Genomic DNA, 26,352 nt, shown 5'->3' with positions numbered 1-26,352 from the left:
GATTCTTCCTAGTGCGCGAGCCCCACCCCAGCCAGTGCTGCCCTTCTCTGTCCCCCACCTGTGAGGCTCAGCCCCTCGTCTCCCCGGACCCTCCTGGACCTGTAAGATCCCCGCTGAGCCTTTCAATACCCCAAGGCCCAGGCCCCCACCCCAGACCAGTGAAATCAGTCGGGGGCCCAGGCATCCTTAAGAGTTAAAAACTCAACCAGGGATTCCTGCGTAGAGAACCACTTAGGTAGAAGTTTCTAAAACGGGGAGCTTGTTGAACAGCTCGCTTGTCCCAGGCTGCATTTAGTCCCAGGGATTTGCACTAAATCAGTCCCAGCCGGGCCTGGGGACCAGCATTCGATTACTGGTAGTATAAAATCACATTAGGGAGACGCTGCCCTGCAGGGTCCTGTCTGGGGCTGGGCCCTGAACCCAGCTTGCCTGGGGCTCCCATTGGAGATCACGTGCTCGCTGGCTGTTCAAGGGCCCTGAACACTCCTTCCCCTCAGCTGGCAGAGCTGTGCCACCAGGGCTGCATTGACTCAACGACACGAGGATGGATGTTCCACACTTAGCCCAGGGCCTGGCTCGCTGCCCGACATGCGCTCAGTTGCCCAAAGGGAGAGGGCTGTGTGGCTCTGTCCACCCCTTTCCGAGCACCTCACGTTTCTTTTCTCCCTGTAGGTCCTTCGGGGTCGTCCTCTGGGAGATCGCCACGCTGGCCGAGCAGCCATACCAGGGCCTGTCCAATGAGCAAGTCCTTCGCTTTGTCATGGAGGGCGGCCTTCTGGACAAGCCGGACAACTGTCCTGACATGCTGTATGTATATGCTGGGTCCCTCTGGCCCCGGCGGGTGCTGGGATGACCAGAGCAGTTAAGAAGAGGGTTTATCCTAATGGAAAGAACCTGTCCCTTTGGGCAAGTGCCTTAATCCTTCCCCATCTTCCTTAATCCTGGGGTTCGGATTTGCAGTTTACATTGTGGTTTCTCAGGCCAAACGTCTTTGTGAAATACTTGACCAAAGCAATCCCTGCTGGTCTGCTCCAGGCGGAGTTTTTTTTAAAAAATGCAGCAACATGACACTGATTACTCTTAAGCCACAGTCCCAGGCTGCTCCCCAGCCATCAGCAGGGCTCCTCCAGGCCTGTGGGGGTGACCTCAGACCTCCTTTTGCAGGCGGTTCCAGGATGCTGCCACCACCTGTGGTCCCCCCATGTTTCTTTCCTGTTAAGTGTTTACAAAAGTCATAAAAGGCCTGTGAGTGGCAGGCTCTCAGCAGCCTCCTCCAGCGGCTGTGCTGACCTAGAGGCGGTCAGGGGGCCTCCCGGCAGGCACAGCCCTGGCATGTAGCTTTCTGTTCCTAAGATCTGTCAGATAATGGGAAACAGTCCGTGATGCCTCGTGGTCCTCCCTGCTCAGTGTTCTTAGGAGAAGCCCCTCTGTCAGTGGAGGTCAGAGCTGCTGCAAGTGTGAGGGTGTGCAGGTGTGAGGATGTGCAGGTGTGCTGTGGTTGGGTCGTCAGGTGCAGACAGGTACAGAAAGCAGTGGACTTGCTTTCGACATGCACATTAAGGCAGGGCTCAAGATTCTTCTGGATCCCAATAGGTAGAAGGTAGGCTACCACTAATACTTCAAGACCAATGCAGGAATTTTCCAGAAGTGCTTTTCAGGACAGATTTGGCCTCACATTGGAAAGGGCCCCAGAGGAGCTGTTGGGCTGTCTCCATGTCTGTGTGGAAGGCTCTACCCAGATCTGCCACCTACCCGTGCACCAGCCTTGAGTGAGCACTGACTTGGGCAGGGCCCCGTCATGGTGGGGTGATTTACAGATGTGAGTCAGATGCCACGTCGAGTGGGTACCAGGGAAATCGGCCCCAACAGCCAAGAAAGCTCTGTTCATTTGGTCTCCCAAGGTTTCCATGGATCAGGAAATGGGAGTGCTGACTCCTCTGCTCAGTCTGATGAGGTTGAGATCAAGATGTCAGCCCGAGCTGCGAACATCTGAGGCTCAGGAGGCTCCCTCTCCCAGGCCCCTGCAGGTTGTTGGCAGGAGTCAGCCCCTTGTGGCTGTAGGACTGCGGTCCCAGGGTCTTGCTAGCTCTCAGCTCCAAGTCCCTGCCACACTTCCCCTCCATTGGCCTTCTCACAACAAAGCAGCGTTCTTTTTTTTTCTTTTTTTTTCTTTTTTTTTTTTTGCGGTACGCGGGCCTCTCACTGCTGTGGCCTCTCCCGTCGTGGAGCGCAGGCCCAGCGGCCATGGCTCACGGGCCCAGCCGCTCCACAGCATGTGGGATCTTTCCAGACCAGGGCATGAACCCATGTCCCCTGCATCGGCAGGCGGACTCTCAACCGCTGCACCACCAGGGAAGCCTCCAAAGCAGCTTTCTTCTTCAGGGCCAGCAAGAGAATCTCTCTGCTGCTTTTTGACTTTTTTTTTTTTTACCTGATTAAGTCACATCCACCCAGGATAATCTCCCTTCTGATTAACTTAGAGTCAATTATTAGAAACCTAAATGGAGGAGTGAAATCTCATCACATTCACAAGTCCCTCCCACTCAGGTGAGGGGATCATACAGGGCGTTTACACCAGGGGTGGGAATCTTGGGGACTGTCTTAGAATCTGACTGCCTTAGCCTGGGAAGCAGAAAACATTGTCCTGTCAATAAACCAAGGTTTTTGGGGTTTTTTTAAAGCATTTTTAGTGTAGCTTCCATGACTGAATCCCTAAGCTCCAGGTAGAGGGCGGGGTGGGGAGTGGGGGTGGAACTTGTTCTCCTGACTCTGACTGTGCTGCTTTTTCAGGGGTACGGCAGCTGGGTATCCTGCTCTTTAACTGCTGCCTCTGAGCATTTGCTCAGCCAAAGCCTGTTCTATCCCAGGGACAGCTTGCATGGAATTAGGAAAGAGGCCAGAGAATGCTGCAGGAAAGGGAACATCTTTGCCTCAGAGTGTGTGTGTATGTGTGAGTGTGAGAGTGTGTGTGAGTGAGAGTGTGTGAGTGTATAAGAGTGTGAGTCTGTGTGTGTGAGTGTGAGAGCGTCTGTGAGAATGTGTGAGTGCATGAGAGTGTGTGTGAGTGCATGAGAGTGTGTATGAGTGTGAGTCTGTGTGTGTGAGTGTATGTGTGTGTATGAGAATGTGTATGTGTGTATGAGGGGGTGTGTGTGAGTGTATGTGTGCAAGTGTGTGTGGGTGTATGAGTGTGAGTTTGTGTGAGAGTGCATGTGTGTGTGTGTGTCGGTGTGTCTGTGAGTGGGTGTATGAGAGAGTGTGAGTCTGTGTGTGTGTGAGTGTGAGAGAGTGTGAGTGTGTGTGTGTGTGTGTGTGTGTGTGTGTTGGGGGGGTACCCACTGATCATCTGAGCATGGGCCCAGACTAGGAAACATACATGTGTCCTGGACGTGGGGCACAGGATACACCCACACATGACAGGAAGCTCCACTCCTCAGAGGGCTCTGCATAAGGGAGCAGTGGGCATCCTGGATCCCTCACCAACAGACTCCCTAGTACAGCCTCTTCAGACTTCAGGACCCAAAAATGGAAGAGATGCACATGGCCACTTAGTGCATTTTCTTGCCCCTGGTGGAAACTCTCCCTCTCTCCACCTGTGTCAGCTTTTTTTTATTGCAGTATAACATTACCCGAAACCTAACAGTTTAAGACAACAATAAGCATTTATTATCTCACAGAGTTTCTGGAGGTCAGAGATCCAGGAGCAGCTTAGCTGGCTGGCTCTGGCCGGGGGTCTCCTGAGGTCACAGTCTGGCTGGCAGCCAGGGCTGCAGTCATCTGAAGGCTTGACCAGGGCTGGGATCCACTTCCAAGATGCAGAACTCATGCCACCAGTTGCCACGTGAGGCCTTAGTTCCTCTGTGATGCTGCTTGAGTGTCGTCGTGACATGCAGCTGGCTTCTTCTAGAGCAGGGCTCAGAAAACCTTTTCTCCAAAAGGACAGATAGTAAATATTTTCAGCTCTGTGGGCCCCTACGATCTCAACTGCAGCTACTCAACTCTGCTGTTGTACAAGAGCAGCCAGAGACATCACAGGAACAAGTGTGGCCGTGCTCCAAGAAAACTTTATTTCTGGATACTGAAATTTGAATTTCACATAGCTTTCATTTTGTCACAAAATATTATTCTTCTTTGATTTTTTTTAAACGATTTACAAATATAAAAGCCATCCTTAGCTCATAGGCCTTACAAAATTAGACAGCTGGCCAGATTTGGCCCGCGGGCCTAGAGCTTGCCTTCCCTACCCCAGAGCAATTGCTCCCACAGCAGAGCAGAAGCCACAGTGTTCTTTGTGGCCTGGAAGTCACGCTCCACGGTGTCCACAACCTCATATGGGCTACACGGGCAGCCTTATTTGATGTGAAAGGAGATTATGTGAGGCGTGGACACCAGGAAGTGAGGACCACTGGGGTGTCAGAGGCCAGCCACCATACCCTACTGATGACTGCCCCCCTCACAGGTGACTGCCCTCCACTTTGAACAGTGCAGCCACTGTATTCATTGTCAGCCCATTAGAAGAACAGCCTTCCTTCTGAGCAAAAATATAAGTAACAGAGTTTGAGGAGTGATGCCCACTGAATTGGCCTGAGCGTGTCTGGTGCCAGAAGAGAGTCTAACACTAGAAGTGGTGGTGTTTTAGCAAGCGTAGAAACAGTCCAAGAAAGCAGGTGTGAGCTTTGTTCGTGTGGTTTGGGGGTGGTGGGAGGAGAGGTACTGTTTTTGAGCTTTCTCGTTGACTTCAATAAACATTGTCTCTGAGAAATTTGTGGGACTCTTGAACTTGATCTGCACCCAGGTGACTGGAGTTTTAATATTAATTTAATGTGCCTGGGAAGCAACCCCCCTGCCATGGGAAAGGCAGCATACTTCCTGTTCCCAGCCTAGAGTGACAAGGAAATTTACATGGAGAGGTTACTCTGGCATATTAAGTGTATAATTCAGGAGGTATTTCTGCCTCGCCATCTAGAACCCCCTTAGCAAATTTTTTTCCCTTCTAAGAAAAGAACAAAGTGAAAGGAGGCAAGTCAGTTTTATAAGGAGTGTCTGTATTGTCCTTGTGAATTTATTGATGAGCTTAGGTAAGGAAGACATGTTCTGGGAGAGGGGTTCTTTTATTACAAGAAATGGAAGAATGGACTGTTGTTTCTCTCAGAGGAGAGGAGAGTCACTGAGCCCTCGGGAGTTGCCTAAAAGCCATCGTGGGCCGCCATGTGGGAGAGAGGTCGTGTGCTTCAGTTCCAGAGGTGTGAATGGCACCCATAGGGTAACAGGGGGCGGATATGCAGTGGCTGCTGGTGGACCTCAGCTCAGCATCATTTCCCGGCGATGCCCGGGAGCAGATGAAACTGGCTCTTCCCAAGTAGCCAACAGTCCTGATCCCCTCAATGGAACAGGGTACACAGCTTTGGAGGAAAGGTACCATGGTCCAGGCTGCAGAGTGTCTAGGCCCATGGGTCTCAACCCTGAGATTCAGTGTGAATCGATCAGCAAGTGGCATGAGACAGATTCGGCTTGTGGTTCAATGGTGGATCCGTATTTTAAATTGACAACAAAGCTTGTCCTTAACCTTCTCTTGCACACAGGTCTCCATACTCACACCACCAATGTCCTTGAGCCCCTCTGAGTGAGTGCTGACTGCTCCAGCCCAGAGCTGGGACTGTGGGGAGTGGTCTGCACCCTCAGCAAGTCCGGTGACTGGAAGGACTGGACTCTGATGCTGGGACACGGGCTGGAGCAGAGGTGCGCGCTGAGCATGGACCATGTTCTCTGCGGGTGGGACTTTGACAGTGTGACACATCAAGAGCCTCTGCCAGGGAGGCCTTCAGTGTGCAGTGTTCAGAAAGGAATTTGAACTTTTTAGCCCAGAGAGTCATCAGCTCACGGATGAGTCTGAAAAAACTCAGTAGACTTTGGTGGTTTTGCAGTTTTCAAACATGGTTTTCCCCGTTGCTGATTAAAGCCCCCACGTTGTCGGGAATTCTGGGCCAGTTTTGTGGGAATCCAGTGCTTGCGTGGGATCCAAACAGTCAGGAATGGCACTCATGCCCAGTTAGCCTGCAGTGGGCTCTTCCCTGGTGCACGGGCCCTGCCTTAGATCTCTGCCCCAAAACAGAGTAGCCTGGGGTGAGCGGTCAGGCAGGCCCCTGTCCCACTGCCCCTCCTGGCTGAGAAGTGGTCATAAGACAGTCCTGGCTGTTCAGGGCTGCCAGGAGGGGAGGAACGGGCGCAAATGAGCCCTGCAGGTCCTCTCTGGAATGCGGGCTCTTTGTCGTGAGTCCTCACCTGGACTGAGGCTGTGCCAGCGCTTAGGTGCTGGGCTGCCCTAGGCCGCTTGGCCCGTGCTTGCAGCCTGCCCGCACACAGCAGGGCCGGGGATGGGGAGGGGACAGTGAGCTGGATGAGACCATCACCCGGCCTCTGGGGTCACACCAGGGCAGCAGCTCCGTCTGGTCCTGCCCCTGCCCCTGCCCCTGCCCCTGCCCCAGGTGAAGGCTGCGTGCACGCACGCCTCCGATGCAGGCATTCAGTAAAGGACGACTCCAGCTCCCCGGAGCTGACTAGTTGTAAAAAACATGCTTTTTTAAAGAGGAGTTTTATCAGCTCATAAATCCTTCTAAAGTCTACTGGAAAGTTTTCTTGTGGAGATAGTGTAAACAAGGTCTTGAATCCCACAGAGTAAAAAGACTTCCTTTTATGGGCAGCAGTGGAAGGGCCGTGACTCTGGAATGGTTTAAAAGTGGTGTCACGTGGTTTGTTTGTGCTGATGTCACTCACATGCCTCCCCTGCTGGTGGCACCTTCTCAGCCCCAGGCCAAGGGGCACGGAGCCAGGGCACATCACGTGTCCTTGGCCCTGGCTGTGCTTCTATTCAGGGATAAGTCAGTCGGCCAGAGAGGAAATTGCAGCCGAGCCGTGGAGAGGGATTTCATGTATTTATGGCCCTTTTTTCTTTGCGGGGGGCGGGGGCGGTTATGGAAGGAGGCTTGTTTGCCATGTGACCCAAGGACAAGCTGCCAGTTTATCTGCAAAGCCCGCACGACACCTGTGACTGTCGGTGGACGGCCAGGAGAGGGAGAGCCTCCAGGCAGGACTGTGGTTTCTCTTGTTTAGGTTGAGAGAAAATTCCTCTTTCTGAGGTCGGTGGCGTTCAAAGTGTAAAAACACCATTCACGAGAACTCCATCCCTGCACCACCCTCACTCGTTTGGGAACCTTGGACAAATTATTTAATCTCTTGGTACTTCCACTTCCTCATCTATAACATGGGGCTATATTATGATACACACCTTCCCAGGCTCGTGAAGAGCAAAGCCATTTACACCCATAACACTACCGAGAGCATTAATTAACTACCGTGTGGTTAGTGCTGTGACCTAGTGTAGGTGATTCAGTTGCGAGGGGAAAGAACTAGTCAGTCTTCATGTTTTGTCTAATTCTTTTTCCGCTAGAGCAGGGGTGACAAGCTTTTTCTGTAAAGACCCACACGGTAAATATTTTGGGCTTGTAGGCCAAACCATCTCAACTGTTCAACTCGTAGTTGTGGTTTGAAAGCAGCCATAGATCATATGTAAACAAACAGTGTTTCTGTTCCAATAAAACTTGATTTACAAAAGCAGGCAGCAGGCCTGTCTCCCATTCCCACCCTCCCTCGAGGTCACATCCTCTTCCCTCTGACTTGACCTGACACCGTTTTCCCACATCTTTCAAGGTAGCTGGCGGATCGACATGGGAGTTTTCCTGTCCCCACAGGCTTTCTCTCCTTGGAACTTTCCCTGGGGCCAGACTTAGGCAGTTGCTCTGTCTGTCAAGTGTCAGCCTGACAGAGGCCAGAAGCCAGTTTGGGGTGCTTTGAGCTTCCTAGATGTGGGTAGTTCCATTGGCCATTTTTATTGAAAACTATCTCATTAGCCAGAAGTTTTAAAACAAAACATAGAATAGAATTTTCTAGCGAGAACAGAAGTGGAAGGGAAGGCACTTTGGTCTTCTTGAAAAAGGACTGCTGGCCAGTCCCTTCTCGGAAACTTCTCCACACTCTGGCCAGCCTGGACCTTTGTTCAGCCACCTCCTTTGTGCGCCAGCGGTCTACTTGGCTGGACCACTCTGCATTCCAGGTTAATAAGAAGCACCTCTCCTCCTGCGGCCATTCTGAGCCTCGTCAGAGCCTGGGCCTTTCCTGGCTGTCCCGGCAGCACCCTGCTTTTCCGGTGCAGCCGCCTGCCCTGGGGGCTCAGGCCCAACGCCGGGTTGCTCCCTGTGGCCACGTGACTCTGAGGGCTTCCCAGGGGCTGCAGCCCAGGTGCCCTCTCTGCCTGCCCCAGGCCTGTGCAGGGACTCTGCCACCAGGCTCTCCCTGCTGGCTTGTTGGCATCTGGCTCAGGGCCCCCCTGGGCCTCTCATTGGGTTCAGGGCAGCCGGGCTCCCAGGCCGGCTCTGCCACCCCAGGGCATGCAGTGAGCAGCCTGAGCCCTGGCGCCAGACATGGGTCATGCGCCCCTTCTGTCTTGCAGCCATGCTGCCTGGCACTGCCTGTCCTCAGTTCTCTGCCAGCGGTCCCCTGCCACCAGGAGGAAGAGTAGAAATAGCATGGGTGGAACTGAAGGCGAGATCACCGTGGGGAAAGCTGTGATCACTGCTCAGCCTTATGAGTGAGAAACCAGAGGTTTCTTGCATTCTAATTCTGGAAATAATGTTTCATCAGTGGCTGCAAGAGATGCTTCAAATAGAAAGCTGGTTTGTTTTTTATGTAAATAATACCTGTAATAGCAGACTTGTGTGGAACCTGTATTTGTCCTTCTCAGGAAGTGAGAGTTTGGGTTTTGTATTGTGGAGGGTCCTGGGTCTGGATGAAGTGACTGCACTGGTGGACGTTAAGTCAGGAGAAGCTGAAGGCTACTTGCGCCATCAAGATAGAAAGCCAGAGGCCCAGACAGGCAGCAGAACTGCTTTGGCACACTTGCCGTACACATGTAGGTGGGGAAGCCACAGCAAGTAGCCACAGGTCTGCTCGGCCGCGGCCCCCTTCCAGGCTGGGCCCATCTCTGTCTGTCTTCCCCTCAGGTTTGAACTGATGCGCATGTGCTGGCAGTACAACCCCAAGATGAGGCCTTCCTTCCTGGAAATCATCAGCAGCATCAAGGACGAGATGGAGCCCGGCTTCCGGGAGGTCTCCTTCTACTACAGCGAGGAGAACAAGCCACCTGAGCCAGAGGAGCTGGACCTAGAGCCGGAGAACATGGAGAGTGTCCCCTTGGACCCCTCGGCATCCTCGTCCTCCCTGCCACTGCCCGACAGACACTCAGGACACAAGGCCGAGAACGGTCCGGGCCCTGGCGTGCTGGTCCTTCGAGCCAGCTTCGACGAGAGACAGCCTTATGCGCACATGAACGGGGGCCGCAAGAAGGAGCGGGCCTTGCCTCTGCCCCAGTCCTCGACCTGCTGATCCTGGATCCCGATCCGTGCAAACAGTAACGTGCGCACACGGCGGCGGGTGGGGGGAGAGTTTTAACAATCTATTCACAGCCTCCTGTACCTCAGTGGATCTTCAGAACTGCCATTGCTGCCCACGGGAGACGGCTTCTCTGCAGTAAACACATTTGGGATGTTCCTTTTTTCAATATGCAAGCAGCTTTTTATTTCCCTACCCAAACCCTTAACTGACATGGGCCTTCAAGAACCTTAATGACAACACTTAATAGCAACAGAACACTTGAGAATCAAGTCTCCTCTCTCTCCCTGTCTCTCTCTCCCTCTCTCTCACCTTTCTCTTTCTTTCTGCTTCATGATGGAAACACATTTGCTGCAAGCCCGACGCCCTTTGTATTGGATTAAGGCAACGTCTGTCCCTCCATGGCCCCCCTGAACACACCTGCCGGTCACCATAGGTCTTTATAAAACACGTTGAGACAGGATTTTTTAACCGTATCTTTAACATTTTTAGGGACATACGAAATTTACAAAGGGCCATCGTTCATCCAAGGTTGTTACCATGTTAACGCTGCCAAATTCTGCCAAAACCCCGAACTTTCTCCCTCACCGTCCCCGCACTGTTCTTTTGTTTCCAGAGGCCTGAGCGAGCATGGTAGCTAGTCACTCGTTAAGAGCCACGCTGGTGATGCTCTCCATCCGATCATCCCCTGGTGTTCTTTTCAAGTCTCACATTCACACAGGTCTGATTGCTTCTGACGAGGTTATTATTTGGGGGAACTGGACAGAATGAGACTTCCTCTCAGTGAAGATGGCTTCCCCGCTCCCCCTTCTGCACCCACGCCTTCTAGCCCCCAGGAATTCTGGAGGAAACAGGTCCTGTCGGGAGCCTGGAAGACAGGCTTTGAGTAAAGGTCGTCCACGTGCCAGTCTCCTGTCCCCGCCCCAGCTCCCCACCTGGCCCCCAAGAACACAGATGGGAAGGGGTATCCAGGGACTCAGCCCAACTGTTTATGCAAGTTTGCAAGGAAAGAAATTCAAATACCACAACAACAGTACGAAGAAAAGCAGTAAATGGATTCAAGCATTCTAAGCTTTGTTGACATTTTCTCTGTTACTAGGACTTCTTCATGGGTCTTACAGTTCTATGTTAGACCATGAAACATTTGCATACACATCGTCTTTAATGTCACTTTTATAACTTTTTTACGGTTCAGATATTCATCTATACGTCTGTACAGAAAAAAAAAAAAGCTGCTATTTTTTTTGTTCTTTATCTTTGTGGATTTAATCTATGAAAACCTTCAGGTCTACCCTCTTCCCTCTCTGCTCACTCCAAGAAACTTCTTATGCTTTGTACTAGAGTGCGTGACTTTCTTCCTCTTTTCCCAGTAATTGATACTTATATAACATAATTTGCCATGAACTGTTTGATGCCTTTTTATAAATACATACCCCTCCCCACTCCCCTTGCCCCGTTAGTTCTATTCTACCCCATAGGCTCTGTGGGCACGAGGCTGGTGAGGGGAGCAGGTGGAGAGAAGGCGGGCGCCTGCCCTGGACCCTCTCTCCCCAGCCTGCTCTCACAGAGCATTTGAGTCTGTTACAGTGCAAGACATGATACAAACTCAGGTCAGAAAAAAAAGGTTAAATATTTCGCACATCCTTGTTCAGTGTTTATATTCATCATTGTTGAAAAGTCTCACCTTCTCTTTCCCTTGCCTTTGTTTTGGTTGTGACACACATATATCTATTTTTTTAATTCTTGGGTACAACAGCAGTTTTAACTGCAGACACTAGGCATTTGGATTACTATTTTGTTTTTAATGGATATTTAACCCTTCCATCCCATGGAAAACAGCTGCTGAGTCCAGGGGTGCAGCCGAGCGCGCTCCAGTGGGCCCGTCTGCGGCTTCCCCCCACCACCCTCCAGACCGACCTCCCTGTCCTTAGAACTAGGGACTCCCCAGAGACCCCCTGGCACCAGCGGGGAGTAGGGTGCAGGGGCAGTATCCTCGGGGTGCCGGCCAGCCCGCTGCCAGCACGGGAAAGCGCAGGCACCGCGGGGCCAAAGCCCGGCGCTCCCCTCCAGGGGACAGGAGCCCTGGCGCAGGCGCGCTGTTCCTCGGCCAGGAAGCCGCGTCCTCGGGGCCGGGGGGTCTTGTTTTGTTTAGTTTTTAGCACTTCTCACCAGAGTGATGACAGCACAAGAGTTGCTTCTGGGATGGAAATGTTTAAATTATGAGTAAGAACAAAGCTACAACATAATGATTGCTAGTTGTGACTGGAGATTAAACACAAAAAAGAAAGTTTGTAGTGCTTTTTTGCTTGTCAGTAGTTTCAGTCCCACTATTTTCTCTAGTCTCTGTCCCATAGTTTTTCCCTTAAAAAAAAAATGAAAAAAAGAAAAAATTAATTAAGAAGGTATTATATGTAGTTTTCTTTTAATTTATTTTGTGATACCAGTTTCAATCACTGTAGAGAAGCCCCCTTATGAATTTAAATACTGAGAAAAGGGTTTTTGTGTGTGTGTGTGTGTGTGTATGTGTGTGTGTGTGTGTGTAAGACGGGACAGTTTTTGGGTTTTTGTTGGTTTTTTTTCCAAACATTTATCTACCTCACTCTTATTTTTTATATGTGTATATATAAAAAGAATACATCTCACATTTCTCAGCACCTGACAATATGCCGTTGATACTGGTAACCTCATCCACACCACAGGCCGTACACACCAGGTGACGCAGGGAGAGGCCAGGCTGTATTCCGGGGTCAAAGCAACACTAGCTCACCTCTCCACTCATTTCGAACAGCTCTCCTTTTTCTGCGACGTCTCATTTTGCGTCGCTTCTGTTGTTCTCCTGACTCAGTATCCCAAGAGGTGGAGAGGGGCCCGGCCCAGTTGTCTTGGAAACCAGCTACTTGGTGCAGATTGGGTGGCGGACAGGGAACAGCAGTGGTTTCCAGGTCTTGAGGACAGGCAGTGCTGGGGCCGGGGTCAGGTGGTGTCTCCTTAGGGCCCCCGTTGTCCCTGTGGCCGTAGGGTGGGTGCTGGGCTTCCGGCTAGGCCGGCTCAGCCCCTCGTGCAGCCGTTTGGGCGCCAAAAGCCGGCTCCGGGTTCCTGACCTGACAGCCAGTCTCACGTGGAATGTACGGAGAAGAGCCCCCTTCTCCTTCTCCGGGCAGTTCTCTCAACCTCACCCTCACCTCCTCCCCAGGGGCAAACAAAGACGTACCAAACCTTCGGGCTGGAAGGGGCCAGCGGTGGGCGCCATGCCCCCGCTGGGGCTGTGCCTCACCCCCTCATCCCGCAGTTCACGGGGTGGACGGCGCACCCCCTCCAGCAGCTGCTCTCACAGGCACTAGCGTTTTTTCTGGGAAACGCAGTGGGCGTCTCCCAAAGTGTGGCGGCTCCTTTACGGTCCCAGGACTGCAGTTACACTCAGGAGCTCTTCCTTCCTGCTAGAGCACCCCTCCTCTTTCCCAAGTCCCCTGGGATCTTAAGGTCATTGAGAAATAATGTTTGATCAGGGTTTCCCGCTTCCACACTGTAGGTGACCCCTTGGAATAGTGGCCTCTCCTCTCTTTTGCACATACCTACCGGTTTCCACAACTGGATTTCTACAGATCATTCAGCTGGTTATAAGGGTTTTGTTTAAACTGTCCAAGTTGTTGGTGTCACTTTTTGTTTTATGTAAGTGGTTTTCCTTTTAAGTAGAAAGAAAACACTAACAGTATAGTGCCCATCATAACAAATGCTTCAGAAACACTTAAATAAAAGAAAATTTTGCTTGTGTGATGGTGCAGTCATTTTACTGGACCAAACCACCCACCTTAACTATACCAAGGCATCATCTATCCACAGTTCTAGCCTAATTTTATGCTGATTTTCCCACCTCTTCTTGGTTTCCTCCTTTGTATGCTCCAAATAACTTAAGCTGAGTTGTGGCATTCTCCATGCAGCCTCCTGACAGCAGCTCACACTGCTTGAAGTGACGTGAACCACTGAGGCACATCATTGAACTGATGTGAGCATTAAAACATGATCACACACAGCCCTTCCCTGAGGCAGCAGGAGCTGGTGTATTCTGGAGACGTTGTTGAACTTCAGCTGGGTGAGACCCAGACCACCCCAGGACTCCCTTAGAGGATGTCCTGACTTTTGACACAGTTGGAATGTGCTTCCCCCTTGGAAGATAGAAGACCGTGTTCATGGCCGACACTGGCCTTTCCTTCCAGCCTGTTTCTTATGACTTGGAACAACATTTCAATGATAGAAAAAATGGTTATTGTGGAACTAAATGGCAAAATGCTTGGCATGAAGTGGTGTGTTTCAGTTGGGATAACAGATGTAAGAGCCAAGTATGACGCCAAATTCTAGGCCAGTTTGTTCCACCAAAACCTCTTTCTCAGCAGCCCACCTCTGCTGGCAGGTGGCTGCACGGGATGCAGGCCGCTGTTATGGCAAGGTCACACTTAGATCAGTGAGAAGGCTAGGATGCTTGGTCCAAGGTCCTCAGCTGTCACTGTTGGGTCCTCCAGCCAGACAGTGTCAAAGGCAACTCCTTTTCAAAACACAGGCGCCCTCCAGTTGACAGTAAAGCTCCATGGTATGCCTTGGCCCATTCCAGCAGTCCCAGTAATGCATTTAAGGTTTGGGGTTTGTTCTTTTGTTAATGGTACTTTTGTGTTTGTTGGCTGTCTTTTCATTTCCTGGGCTAAGCAGCATTGGGAGATATGGACCAGAGATCCACTCTTTAAGAACCAGTGATGAAAATCAAACTTTCTTACTCCACTCTGACATAGTTGGTGGTACCAATGAGAACTTCAAGAGAGGATGTTGTTTAGATTGAACCTCTGTTGCCAGAGATGCTGAAGATACAGACCTTGGACAGGCCAGAGGGTTTCGTTTTTGGCCTCCAGCTTAGATGACTAGTTGGTCATTTAGAGAAAAAGCAGATGAACACTCCTTGATGGTGGAATGATAAGGCAGCAGGAAACCATTCTAACAGGGATCGTGAATGACGTGGAGAGAGGAAGCACGAGCAGAAGGTACAGGGCTTGGAAGAAGTGTGGGCTGTGCTTGGAACTTGATGGTTTCTGAAGGTATCAGACCACATCAAGGCTCAACAGTCATCCATGGGCATTTGGTTTCAACAGATAAACCTAACATCCTACTTTGGAAACTGTTACTGCGGAGTTCAGTCAAATTGTTCCAAGAACGCAAACTGCATCTCACCCGTCAGGTGTCAGTTCTGGGGCATGACTTTAGGGTTTTGTTTTATTTTGTTTCTGCAAGAACATAATGATCACTCATCTGTATGTCCATGTTTGTGTGTGTCCACATCTTTCTGGTAAACATCGTTGTAATTAGTCACTCATTAGCGTTTTCAATAGGGCTCTTAAGTCCAGTAGATTACGGGTAGTCAGTTGACGAAGATCTGGTTTACAAGAACTAATTAAATGTTTCATTGCATTTTGGTAAGAACATAGAATAATTTTATAAAATGTTTGTAGTTTATAATTGCTGAGAATAATTTAAAGACACTTTTTTTCTCTGTGTGTGCAAATGTGTGTTTGTGATCCATTTTTTTAGGACACCTGTTTACTAGCTAGCTTTACAATATGCCAAAAAAGGATTTTTCCCTGACCCAAGCCGTAGTTCACCCTCTTTCCCCCCATGTTTTGTGCCCTAGTTTATAACAAAGGAATGATGATGATTTAAGAAGTAGTTCTGTATCTTCAGTATCTTGGTCTTCCAGAACCCTCTGGTTGGGCAGGGGATCATCTTTTACTGGTCATTTCCCTTTGGAGTGTAGCTACTTTAACAGACTGAAAGAACCTCACTGGCCAAGGAAAGAGCAGAGGTGTTGCAGCCCAGTGGTGCCATGGCACCTTCGGCACCTGGTTGGGTCGGTTTGGTAGTTGTACTATTATACAATGCCTTGAGATGGAAGGACTCCGTTGCGTAGCTAATGGTTTTCACAGTGAGCACAGCATACAGACTTATCACACAAAAGATGATAATTCTGGTGCACGCAGGCCATTTGCTTACATGCCTCATATCATGATTAATGCTTTGCTATAACAAGGAAGAGACCCTATTTATTTTTATTTAAGGCAGAACACCGAACATAGATTTTTTTTCAGTACAAAACAAATTCTTTTTAATAAAAACTATACACACACCAGATTTTTTTAAGTTTGACTCCATTTCCTCTAGCTCCCAATGGGTTATTGGCCATGTCAACACAACCCCACAAAATCCCCATCATTGGCAACATTTGGGTGTTTTGCTCTACATGGGAGAAAGATCCAGAAACAATTTGGGTTTTGTCTGCAACTTTTCATTTGGATGTTTGGCGTTGCACAGACACATCCACAGGTGGAGTAGATGCTTGGCAAAAACACCTGTCTGCTTTCTAAGCCAGTGAGGTTGAGGTGAGAGGTTTGCCAGAGTTTGTCTACCTCTGGGACAAAAAAAAAAAAAAAATCAAACCAGAAGGCGCGATGGAATGGATGCATCGCAAATAATGCATTTTCTGAGTTTTCTTGTTTAAATAAAAAGTTTTTAAAAAAAAGTAAAAAAAAAAAAGGTAATAACATGGCCAATTTGTTACATAAAATGACTTTCTGTGTATAAATTATTCCTAAAAAAATTCCTCTGTTTATATAAAAAATCAGTAGATGAAAAAAATTTCAAAAGGTTTTTTTGTATATTCTGTTGTAAGAATTTATTCCTGTTACTGCGATATACTCTGGATTCTTTATGGAAAAAAAAGAAACTGTCTATTTTGAATGGCTGAAGCTAAGGCAACTTTAGTTTCTCTTACTCTGCTTTTTTCTAGTAGTTAAAGTACTACATGGTTTAAGTTAAATAAAAGAATTCCGTATGCATTTTTGGTCTCTGATTTTGCCCCACCCTCCACCCCTTCTGGAAGAATCACCACACTTCTGAGCAGGGAAGCTGAGCTACGTGTGGCATGTGTGTTCACACATATCGCTGGGAGGTGTTCTGCATGAAGGCTTCGCTCTATTTCTGACAGCTGAACCTTCTCGGCATGCAAATTGCTGGTGAACAGGGAAGCTATTCTGTTTCTCACTCCATTAAATCAGCCAGAAGAACATTTGAATACATAAAATATAGAAATCTGTACTTGATTTTTGAATGATGTGTAGACTTTTCTGCTGACATAAGTCAGGGCAGGTTTGATCTGGGTGACTCTGGGGCAAAGGACTTTCTGCACATTTTCATGTCCTTGTCGGTCACCTCCTCAGAGGGCGCAGGTGAGGCCATAGACACGCACACAGGATGCAGCTCCCTGGCGCTGCTCAGAAATGTTAGTTACTTTCCAGCCAGCGAGCTTGGCCTGCCCCAGGGACTCTACAATCTGGGCATCGTTATCTTTGCCAGGGGAAATGGTTATGGTAGGAAGTGTGAATACATGTTCTAAGGAAACAAGCTGTACATGTTCTAGAATCAAACCTGAGACACATCAGGAAGACAAGCTCATCATTCATTAAACTTTGATCATGGGAAATTATACTCCAGTAATAAAATCAGGCTACCGGACAAAGCGCTAATTAGCAAGGTGTAGGCAGCAGAAGTAAATGAAAGGCCATGCTTACTAAAGACCTGGTGAGTCTCAAATACTTGGACCTAAAAACAAAAAAGGGGACTCTCAAGCTTGGCATTGCCCCGGGGTTTTGCTTACCATTGTCACGGAGTGCCTGGCACTCAGGGGACCCTTACTAGATGACCAATGACTAACAGGCTCATTTCTGAGGCTTGGGTGGGTGTCTGGGCTCCAGTGGGGAGGACACAGGAGCCCAGCAGGATTCCCACCTTCCCCGGTGGGTGATGCCATGCTTCCAGGCTGTGGAGGCGCAGTCTGCACCTGTCCTCAGCCAGAGGAGCAGCAGTTTCTTCTGAGGATGAAGGTGCTGGGTCTTTAGAAGTGTTAGACCCTCTCCCCACCATGCCACTGCTTAAGGCCACAGTCCAGCAGGGCTATTTCCATATTTACCCTCACAGGTCCAGCAACAAGCCCACATTCAGTAAAGTTTCCTCTCATCACTGATGGACTTTCACATCCATTCTCTCACCAGATCTTCACAACAACTCTGCAAAGGAAGGATTTTTATTACTCTGTTTTACAGATGAGCAAACACGCAGATATGTCCAAGACCCCCAGCTATTAAATGACCAACCCAGGGCTCAGCCTTTTGAAGCTGTGTCAGCTTTCAAACTGTCTCAGAACTGCTGCGTATCAGCCATAACTAAACAGACCCCAGTGTGTATCAATGGGGGATGGCAGGCCACTTAGCCCAGGATGTGAACTGGGCCTCTGGGGTTCTCCCTAAAAAACCTTGGAGGCCACAGAGGGGAGATGACAGGGACGTTCATCAAGAGGGAGCTCTGGGCCTCCAACTGGATGACATCTAAGAGTTTGCTTGGCGCCAAGCCATACGCATTTTACAATCTGAAATAACACTGGAGCCGGGTCCCAGAGGACGCCTGCTTGCCACCGTCCTGAGACAGAAGCTAAAATAAGGGAGTGTCCAGGGCTCTGGGTACCAGGTGTTTGCCTACAACTACAGAAGGCTCTCCACATTAACAGCCGTGCAGCAGGACCTATGCTTGCTGGCCAGACCATCCCACCCCACTTGCTGCCTTTGATCTGATACAGTAGGACTTTGATTTTTATGGCAAGTGAGCCAGTTTCATTTGCAAAGGGGTCCTGTAAAGACTATTACAAATGCACAAGTGTGCTGGAGGGCTAATGGTAAAGTGAGTTCCTTTGCCCAGTTCCTTTGTTATTAAGGTGCAGCTGCTTTTTCTTACAGTGAATAAACCTGGGTACTAAGTGACGATTTTTTTTTAATGGAATTAAGTGGAAAATGATAGCTGTGAGCATACCAACATAGGAAGAAATTTCCCAGAGCTTAGCCACCTTCAAGCTCTTTCTCCAAAATACAGTGTTGCTAATGGGGTTCCCAATGGAAATTTGCCCCCAGAAAACACTGGACAAGTAAAACCTTGTTGTGAACAGCTTAGAACCATGTCATAAAGGCAAAATGAAAGATGAAAAGGGGAGGTTCTGTTTCTTAAAATGTAGGGATAACACTGACCATGGCAGAGAAGCTAAACCCAGCTATTAACCTTTGCTTTAGGACCAAACACTACTGGGGGAATGTAAAGTGATACAGCTGCCATGGAAAGCAGTATAGCAGCTCCTCCAAAAAAGTAAACATAGAATTACCTTATGATCCAGCAGTACACACACATATACACACACACCAGGATTCTAACAGATATTTGCACACCAGTGTTCATAGTAGTAGTATTCAAAATAACCAAGAGGTAAAAGCAACCCAGCGTCCATCAAAAGATGAATGGGGCTTCCCTGGTGGCGAAGTGGTTGAGAGTCCGCCTGCCGATGCAGGGGACGCAGGTTCACGCCCCGGTCTGGGAAGATCCCACATGCCGCGGAGCGGCTGGGCCCGTGAGCCATGGCCGCTGAGCCTGCGCATCCAGAGCCTGTGCTCCGCAATGGGAGAGGCCACAGCAGTGAGAGGCCCGCGTACCACAAAAACAAAACAAAACAAAAAGATGAATGGATAAACAAAATGTGGTCTCTACATACAAGGGAATATTATTCAGCCTCAAAGGAAGGAAATTCTGATGCATGCCACAACATGGATGAACCCTGAAGACATTATGCTAAGTGAAATAAGCCAGTCACAAAAGGACAAGGATTCCATTTATATGAGGTCCCTAGAGTCGTTAAATTCAGAGATGGAGGGTAGGATAATAGATGCCGAGGGTCGGGGTTGGGGAGAAGGGTGGAGACACTGTTTAATGGGTACAGAGTTTCCGTCTGGGATGATGAGAAAATTCTGGAGATGGAATGGTGGTGATGGTTGCACAAGTGAATGTACATAATGCCACTGAACGCTTAAAAATGGTTAAAATGGCAAATTTTATGTTATGTGTATTTTACAATAATTTTTCAATTAAGTTAAAAAAGAAAAAACCAAACACTAAAGACTCAGTGGCTCAGAAGTTGCCCACAGCCCCTGGATGCACAAGCTTGGAGGCCCAGAGTGGGGCGCCCGAGTAGCAGCTGCACCTGCGTTTCCCATGGTCGGCCAGTCGCAGGTCATCCCACCACACGGGACTCGCAGAACAGGTCTGGGGTCCCAGAAATCTGGGCAGGATCACACAGGCCTGCTGCATAGACTTTTAAGAGGAAAAAAAATTACTAGCATTTCATTTTATTGTCCGGAAAACCATAACTGAAGCTAGTTAAGCCCTTGTGAAATGTCTGCCTTTCAGAGTGTTCTTTCTTCTGACAATAAAATAACCCTTTGTGATTTCATTGGGCTAATTCAGAACTTTTTTCCTCTGTGTAAACTGTTTTACAAGCAAATTTTTAAAAGCCTCTCAAAGCACAGTTGAACGCTGCATACAGGACTGAAACATTTAATTTTCTCTAAAGGAGCAGCCTCCCAGTTGGTTCCCCCTGTCTGGAATCGCAAAGGCTGAGTTTCCTGTGAACCAGGCGTTGAGACCTGGCTTTCTCAGTCTCCTCCAGCATTTCCTGGATGATAACTTGCAGGGCTTTTCCCAGCAGGCTAGCCGGAAGCGAAGGAGATAATGGAGGGACATGGACGAGCGCCGCGCATCCATTTCCATGATGCAAAGACAGGTAGTAGGTGTAATCGCAGACGTACCTACAACCACACAAAATGCCAAGTTACTCCTTGGACCAGCCTCTAACCTCAGTGAAATGTAAGCAGAAGCGGCAATGCAGCATCCGCAAAGCATGAGGGAAGACTGCCACCAGGGAGACCCAGGTTTTGTTCTTCTGCCAAAGAACATGCTGCTGGGAATGAGCCATGGAGAGACCGGCTCTTGGCCTCATGTCCAGCAAGTGGCTGAAGCCTGGAAGGGACCAGATTTTCAACCAACTAATCCAAAACGTTCTCCCCCCAACCCCGTGAACCTTTCTCATTCATGTCTGCATTGAGTCATTTTGTTGTCACAGCTGCTCCAGGTCTTTGCTCACAACCCTGCCACCTCCACCTTTAGTAGGAGTTAACATAAATCTTTACGTTAACGGATCCAGAGATAAGACAGGAAGAAACAAAAAAAAGAAGATAAGAAACAAAAAAAAACTAGATGGAACTAGCTGGGAAGAGATGGCCGCAAACCTGACCTCCAACAGACCCTGGGTCTCATTATATGTTGATTTTTCTAAATTAGCATATTAAATGACACATCTGCCGGCTGCCATAGCTGGACATTAAGGACCAAAAAAGCATTAAAAAGGGGGTGGCACTCCACTCCCCCGAAAAAGCCCTGCCCCTTCCCAGGTAGACTAATGCATATGCTTCCCCATCATTAGCCTCACTCCTATCTTTAAAATTAAATCCCTCTCACCAAGCGGGTGATAAGTTGACCTGTAAACTTAGTCCCTGCTTCTCCAATCTCTGACTGCTGAATAAGGCTTAACCCAAGCAGGAAAAAGAACCCTCTCCCGCTGAGGCAGGGCGCATCGGCTCGGCTAGGGCCTGAGCAGGGTCCATACAACTTAATTTGGTAACAAATTCTGGCACCCAACAAGGGGCACATTCTGTCTGTTAACTCAGGGTTACTCACTGATCCAGGGCCAACAAAGCCGGCTAAATAACTGAGCTGTTTGCCCCAGTTCTCAACCGCTGGGCCAGTAAGGGCTACTAAATTAAGCCTGAGATTGAAAAGCAGCCAAGGATCAAGTGGAGCGCTCCTCAGGTAAAGAACATCTCTTTGGGCTTCCCTGGTGGTGCAGTGGTTGAGAGTCCGCCTGCCGATGCAGGGGACGCGGGTTCGTGCCCCGGTCCGGGAGGATCCCACATGCCGCAGAGCGTCTGGGTCCGTGAGCCATGGCCGCTGAGCCTGCGCGTCCAGAGCCTGTGCTCTGCAACGGGAGAGGCCACAACAGTGAGTGGCCCGCGTACCGCAAAAAAACAAAAGAACATCTCTTTGTTTCATGTGTGTGACGTGAGCCCTAGTCTCTGTTCTTGATATGAGTGAAGCTTCAATCTCTGTTCTATGTGGTTTTGTTTGTCCTAATGCTCTTGGAAATACATGCCACAACTGTGGGCACGGGTTGAGCACTTGAAGGCCACTATGGCGTTTGCCACCAAAAAGGATAAGTTGGTCATGCACCAGCGTAGATGAGCACGGGTACCCTGCCAACCAGAAGCAAGTGTCCGTGTAAGCAGGCACACTGTAAAACGTTCACAGCCCCAACGTCTACCGCGTTCCCACCTCTAGAGTACAGTCAAAAATGCAAGAGCACACCTTTTGTGTTGGTTCCTCTTGCCCTAACTTGCCATCCCGGGGCAAGGTATACGTCTCTGTTGGGTAGGTCCCTCCCTACTACCCTCTACCACAGATCCCTAGGGATCCCTCCTCTGAGACATGAACCCTTTAAAAATCTTGTTTTCATCAGATTTCAGGAAAATCACGTTGTCTAGTTGGGGAAGGAAGAAGAGGACCCCAAACTGTCCAAAGTCCTTGGGTCCTCGTAGCTGAGAGTATAGAAAACTGGACACGTGCCAAATGGGCATTCGGCCTCCCTGTCTGATTACCTGTAACGGAGCAGGGACACACCTTTTGTGAACAAGCCTCCCTGACTACTGGAGAGGCTCTTTATCTGAGCAATTTATCTGATTAGAGAACCCTTATTTCCCACTCCCCCTTCACCCTATCTCTGGGGACTGTTTGCTGAAAGATATCTCCTACAGCCCCACAGTGGGTCTGGGAACATCTAGTCACTGACTTAAGAGGTGCTTTATGGGGACTTCCCTGGTGGCGCAGTGGTTAAGACTCCGTACTCCCAATGTTGGGGGCCCGGGTTTGATCCCTACTCAGGGAACTAGATCCCACATGCATGCCGCAACTAAGAGTTTGCAAGCCACAACTAAGCAGGCCACATGCCAAAACTAAGAAGCCGGCGAGCTGCAACTAAGGAGACTGCCTGCCGCAACTAAGACCCTACACAACCAAATAAATAAAATAAATAAACGTTAAAATAAAAGGGGGGAACTTTATAACTAAGGCCCTCTTGGACAGTGTCTCCCCTACCAGCCCCTGCGAAGATTGGTTCAGGTTTCAGTTAGAGCTCCTAAACCGCTTGGTGTGGGTCAATCTTGTGGGATCTGCATAGCCACCAACCCTAAGAAGAGGCCACTGGGAAGTTGGAAACAGACTAAATAAGGACCCCCCAGTATGGGTAATCAAGCCTCTATCCCAGTGTACGCTGTCAAGGTGCATTCTCCATAACTGGAAATTCTTTGAGTAGCGCCCACTAACAGGGAGATAGCTTATTTTCTGCTGTAACACCGCATGGCCCCAATACAAACTGGCAGATGGAGAAAGTCGGCCAACTAACGACTCTCTAAATTCTAATACTATTTTTTAATTTGACCTCTATTGCCAGCGTTAAAAAAAAAAAAAAAAAGGGATGAGATCTCCTATGTCCAATTTCTCATGGCCCTTAGCCAAATAAAGGGCTTCTGGAAAAAATGTGAGGCTAGTTCAAATTTCTCTTTCCTGGAATTGGAATCTCAGCCTGAGGATCCTCTTGACTTCCCCCCTCTGCTAAGGGTAGCTGCCCCCGCTTCCAACAGTTCACCTGGGACTCCTGAGTCATTGACATCTACCCCTACCTCTCCTGAATCCCCGACGCTCTCTACTCCCTCAAATTCACCACCTCCCTACCTGGTGCCCCCTCTTCCGCCCAATGGGTGGTCCCCCTCCCCGACTCTTTCACCTCCATCTCTCAGTACACCTTCCTTGGGGACTAGTCCAATGCACACCTGTAGCAGTACCAGCCCTCTGGAATCAACAAGCTATTCCCCCTTCAGGCGGTTCCCAATGCAAAGGGCAAACTGACCACTGCGTTAGGTACCCTTCTCTTCCTTGGATCTCTATAACTGGAAGGATCGATCCAAGGGTTTAAGGGAAGACCCCGAGGAAGTCCTTAATTTAGTCTGGGGAATACTGCATACTCATTTGAGTGGATACCCAAACCCTCCTAAACATCTTATTGTCTGGGGAAGAAAAGGTACTGATTATAATTAATGCAAGGGAGGAAGCTGCTAAGACCAATCAAAATAACACGGGGCATGCTGTATACCAGCCTGGAGTCCAGGCTGTTCCCAACACAGACCCTGGGTGGGGCCATCTAGAGGAAAATGGTCAGCAGCACCTCACACATTTCGGGAATTTGATTCTGAAGGGCATTCAATTAGCGGGGAAGAAACTCATAAATTGGAGTATGTTCAAGGAGTCATCCAAGGACTGAAGGAAAATCCCTCAGCCTTCCTTGAGCACCTAAGGGAGTGCCTCCGAGTATATACAAACATAAACCTGGTGTCATTGGAAGGGCAGGTCATTATTAAGTACCATTTTATTTCCCAGAGTGCCCCAGACATTAGGAGAAAATTACAAAAGTTGGAGACAGGGCCCACCACACCTACTTCCGGGCTGGTGGAATCAGCATTTCGGGTGTTTAACAACCGGGATCTGGAGGCCGATACAAAGGAAGATAAACGAGCAGAACAAACTGTCAGTTCTCTGGCTTTAGCAATTCAGGGTTAATCGACCTCCAAGGGATGACACCCCCCCACAAACACACACACACAAGGGACCCTGTAACATCAATGAGTCGCCTGGGATTTCGAAGACCATGCCCACAGTGGAGAGAAGGGCTTAAAGCCAATCAGTGTGCTAACTGCATAGAGGAGGGCCACTGGAAGGGGGACTGCCCCAAATGTCTCAGAAGGAGACTAAGTGGACCACCATGTCCTGGCCCACCCTCATTGGTCACACACATAAAAGAAGAGGACCGAAGGGGCCCAGGGGCTCCTAGGAGTGCCCCGGAAATTACCCCCAAGAAGCCGTGGCTGACCCTGACTATAGGTGGTAAAAAGGCTGACTTTTTAGTCAACACAGGAGCCACCTACTGGGTCTTGAACACCCAACAAGGCAAAATGACCAAAGATAAATGTAAGATAATGGGAGTGAAAGGGAAGCCGCAGGAACGCAATATTATAGAGCACCTTGAGTGCAATTTGGAAGGAAAAAAGTTATCTCACTCTTTCCTGTATGTCCCAGAATGCCTAATTCCTCTAATAGGAAGAGATTTACTATATAAATTGGGAGCAACAATTTATCTCAGAGACACAAAACTTAACATCAAAATACCTAAGACTCCCTTCCATTCCATAGCACTCATGCTGCCACCCTCTGCGGATTAATCCCTCAGTATGGGCCCACGACACCGTGGGCAGAGCCAGGAGGGCACCAGTCACAGTCAAGCTGCGACCCGCCTACAATCACCCAAATAAAAAACAATACCCATTAAGCAAAGAAGCCCTAGCAGGCATTAAGTAGAAAGTCTACTCAAACAAGGGCTTCTTAGACCTTCTTAGACCCTGTTCCTTGCAACACTCCTAATCTGCCAGTAAAAAAAAAAAAAAAGCCCAAGAGATACTGGCTAGTTCAGTACCTCCAAGCTGTAAATGAAGCTATGGAGGAAATTCACCCAGGGGTGCCAAATCCCTACACCTTACTCTCTACCCTAAACTGCGAAAGGATTTGGTATTCAGTGCTAGAGTTAAAAGACACCTTCTTTTGTGTGCCCTTAGCCCTGTAATCTCAGTACATTTTTGCATTTGAATGGCAGGTGGCAGCGTGAGAAAACAACATTTTTGCTGGATGGTTCTGCTCCAGGGATTTAAAAACTCTCCCATCCTTTTCCGAAAGGTTTTAGCTGAGGCTCTTAGTGACCTTGAGTTAGAACAAGGGACTAGGACTTCCCTGGTGGCACAGTGGTTTAGAATCTGCCTGCCAATGCAGGGGACACCAGTTCGAGCCCTGGTCCGGGAAGATCCCACATGCCGCAGAGCGAGTGAGCCCGCATGCCACAAGTACTGAGCCCATGCACTTAGAGCCCATGCTCCACAACAAGAGAAGCCACCGCAATGGCCAGCCCGCGCACAGCAATGAAGAGTAGACCTTGCTCGCCACAACTAGAGAAAGTCCACACGCAGTAACGAAGACCCACCGCAGCCAAAAATAAAATATAAATAAATAAATTAATTTTTTAAAAAAAGAACAGCGTACTATACTTCAATATGTGGATGACATTCTAATCACCACCCCACCAAAGAGCTTTTCGACCATAACACAGTTAATGCCTTAAATCATCTGGCCGAGAGAGGATATAAAGTTTCAAAGGAAAAAGCCCAAATATCCCTCCAGCAGGTAGAACACTTAGGGTTTAATAATAGAAAAGGGGCACAGAGCACTATCTAAGGAGAGGAAAGAACATATTTGCAAGATGGCACTCCTAGTACAAGAAAACAGCTCCAGGGTTTCCTGGGAATGCCTGACTTCTGCCATATATGGATCCCCAATTCTGCCTTAATTGCTAAGCTCTAGTATGGACAATTAAAAAGGAAGGAACTTGACCGTTTTGAGAAGACCCCCAATTGTGACTGGGCATTCCTAGAACTCAAAAACCATCTCATGAGAATCCCCGTGTTACCTGAGTCTACCCTTCCATCTACATGTACATGAGAGAGGAGAAACTGTCCTGGGCTTGCTTAAACAAAAACTTGGACCTCTGACTCAGGTTGTAGCCTGTTTTTCTAAACAATTGGACCAAACTGCTAAAGGATAGCCCCCATGTTTACAGGCTGTAGCTGCTACTTCTCAAAGAAGCTAACAAATTAACTTTTGGACAGCCCCTGACCATCTGGACCATCTGGACCCCACACCACCTCATAAAGGTAAAGGGTAAAGGTAAAGGGGCAGACTGGTTATCCCCTGGTCAAACCCTCCAAGTCCAAGCCATGCTTCTAGACAACCTGTCTG

General features: G+C 48.9%; 2 protein-coding genes across 12 annotated transcripts in view; one reads left to right on the top strand and one right to left on the bottom strand.

Moving 5' to 3' along the window:
* IGF1R (insulin like growth factor 1 receptor) overlaps positions 1–16,316 on the top strand; it is a 306,920-nt gene extending 290,604 nt beyond the window's left edge. For 4 of the 5 annotated variants that reach the window (XM_004271659.4, XM_033431454.2, XM_033431453.2 and 1 more), the window contains 2 exons: positions 673–807; positions 9,057–16,316. In XM_004271659.4, coding sequence (XP_004271707.1) covers positions 673–807; positions 9,057–9,438 — 517 coding nt within the window. In that variant the 3' untranslated portion in view covers positions 9,439–16,316. Of the gene's footprint in view, positions 1–672; positions 808–9,056 lie in introns of those variants that run through there. The other variant, XR_007475598.1, reaches the window with a different exon arrangement.
* A 3,068-nt stretch (positions 16,317–19,384) lies between these two features.
* PGPEP1L (pyroglutamyl-peptidase I like) overlaps positions 19,385–26,352 on the bottom strand; it is a 49,635-nt gene continuing 42,667 nt past the window's right edge. For all 7 annotated transcript variants that reach the window (XM_033431459.2, XM_033431461.2, XM_033431457.2 and 4 more), the window contains one exon: positions 19,385–20,156. In XM_033431459.2, coding sequence (XP_033287350.1) covers positions 19,916–20,156 — 241 coding nt within the window. In that variant the 3' untranslated portion in view covers positions 19,385–19,915. The remainder of the gene's footprint in view (positions 20,157–26,352) is intronic.

This window comes from Orcinus orca, chromosome 2 (genome assembly GCF_937001465.1).
Source record: "Orcinus orca chromosome 2, mOrcOrc1.1, whole genome shotgun sequence".
NCBI classification, from domain to species: domain Eukaryota; kingdom Metazoa; phylum Chordata; class Mammalia; order Artiodactyla; family Delphinidae; genus Orcinus; species Orcinus orca.
The sequence above is the reverse complement of the archived record's forward strand: the minus strand, read 5'-3'. Positions and strand labels throughout refer to the sequence as shown.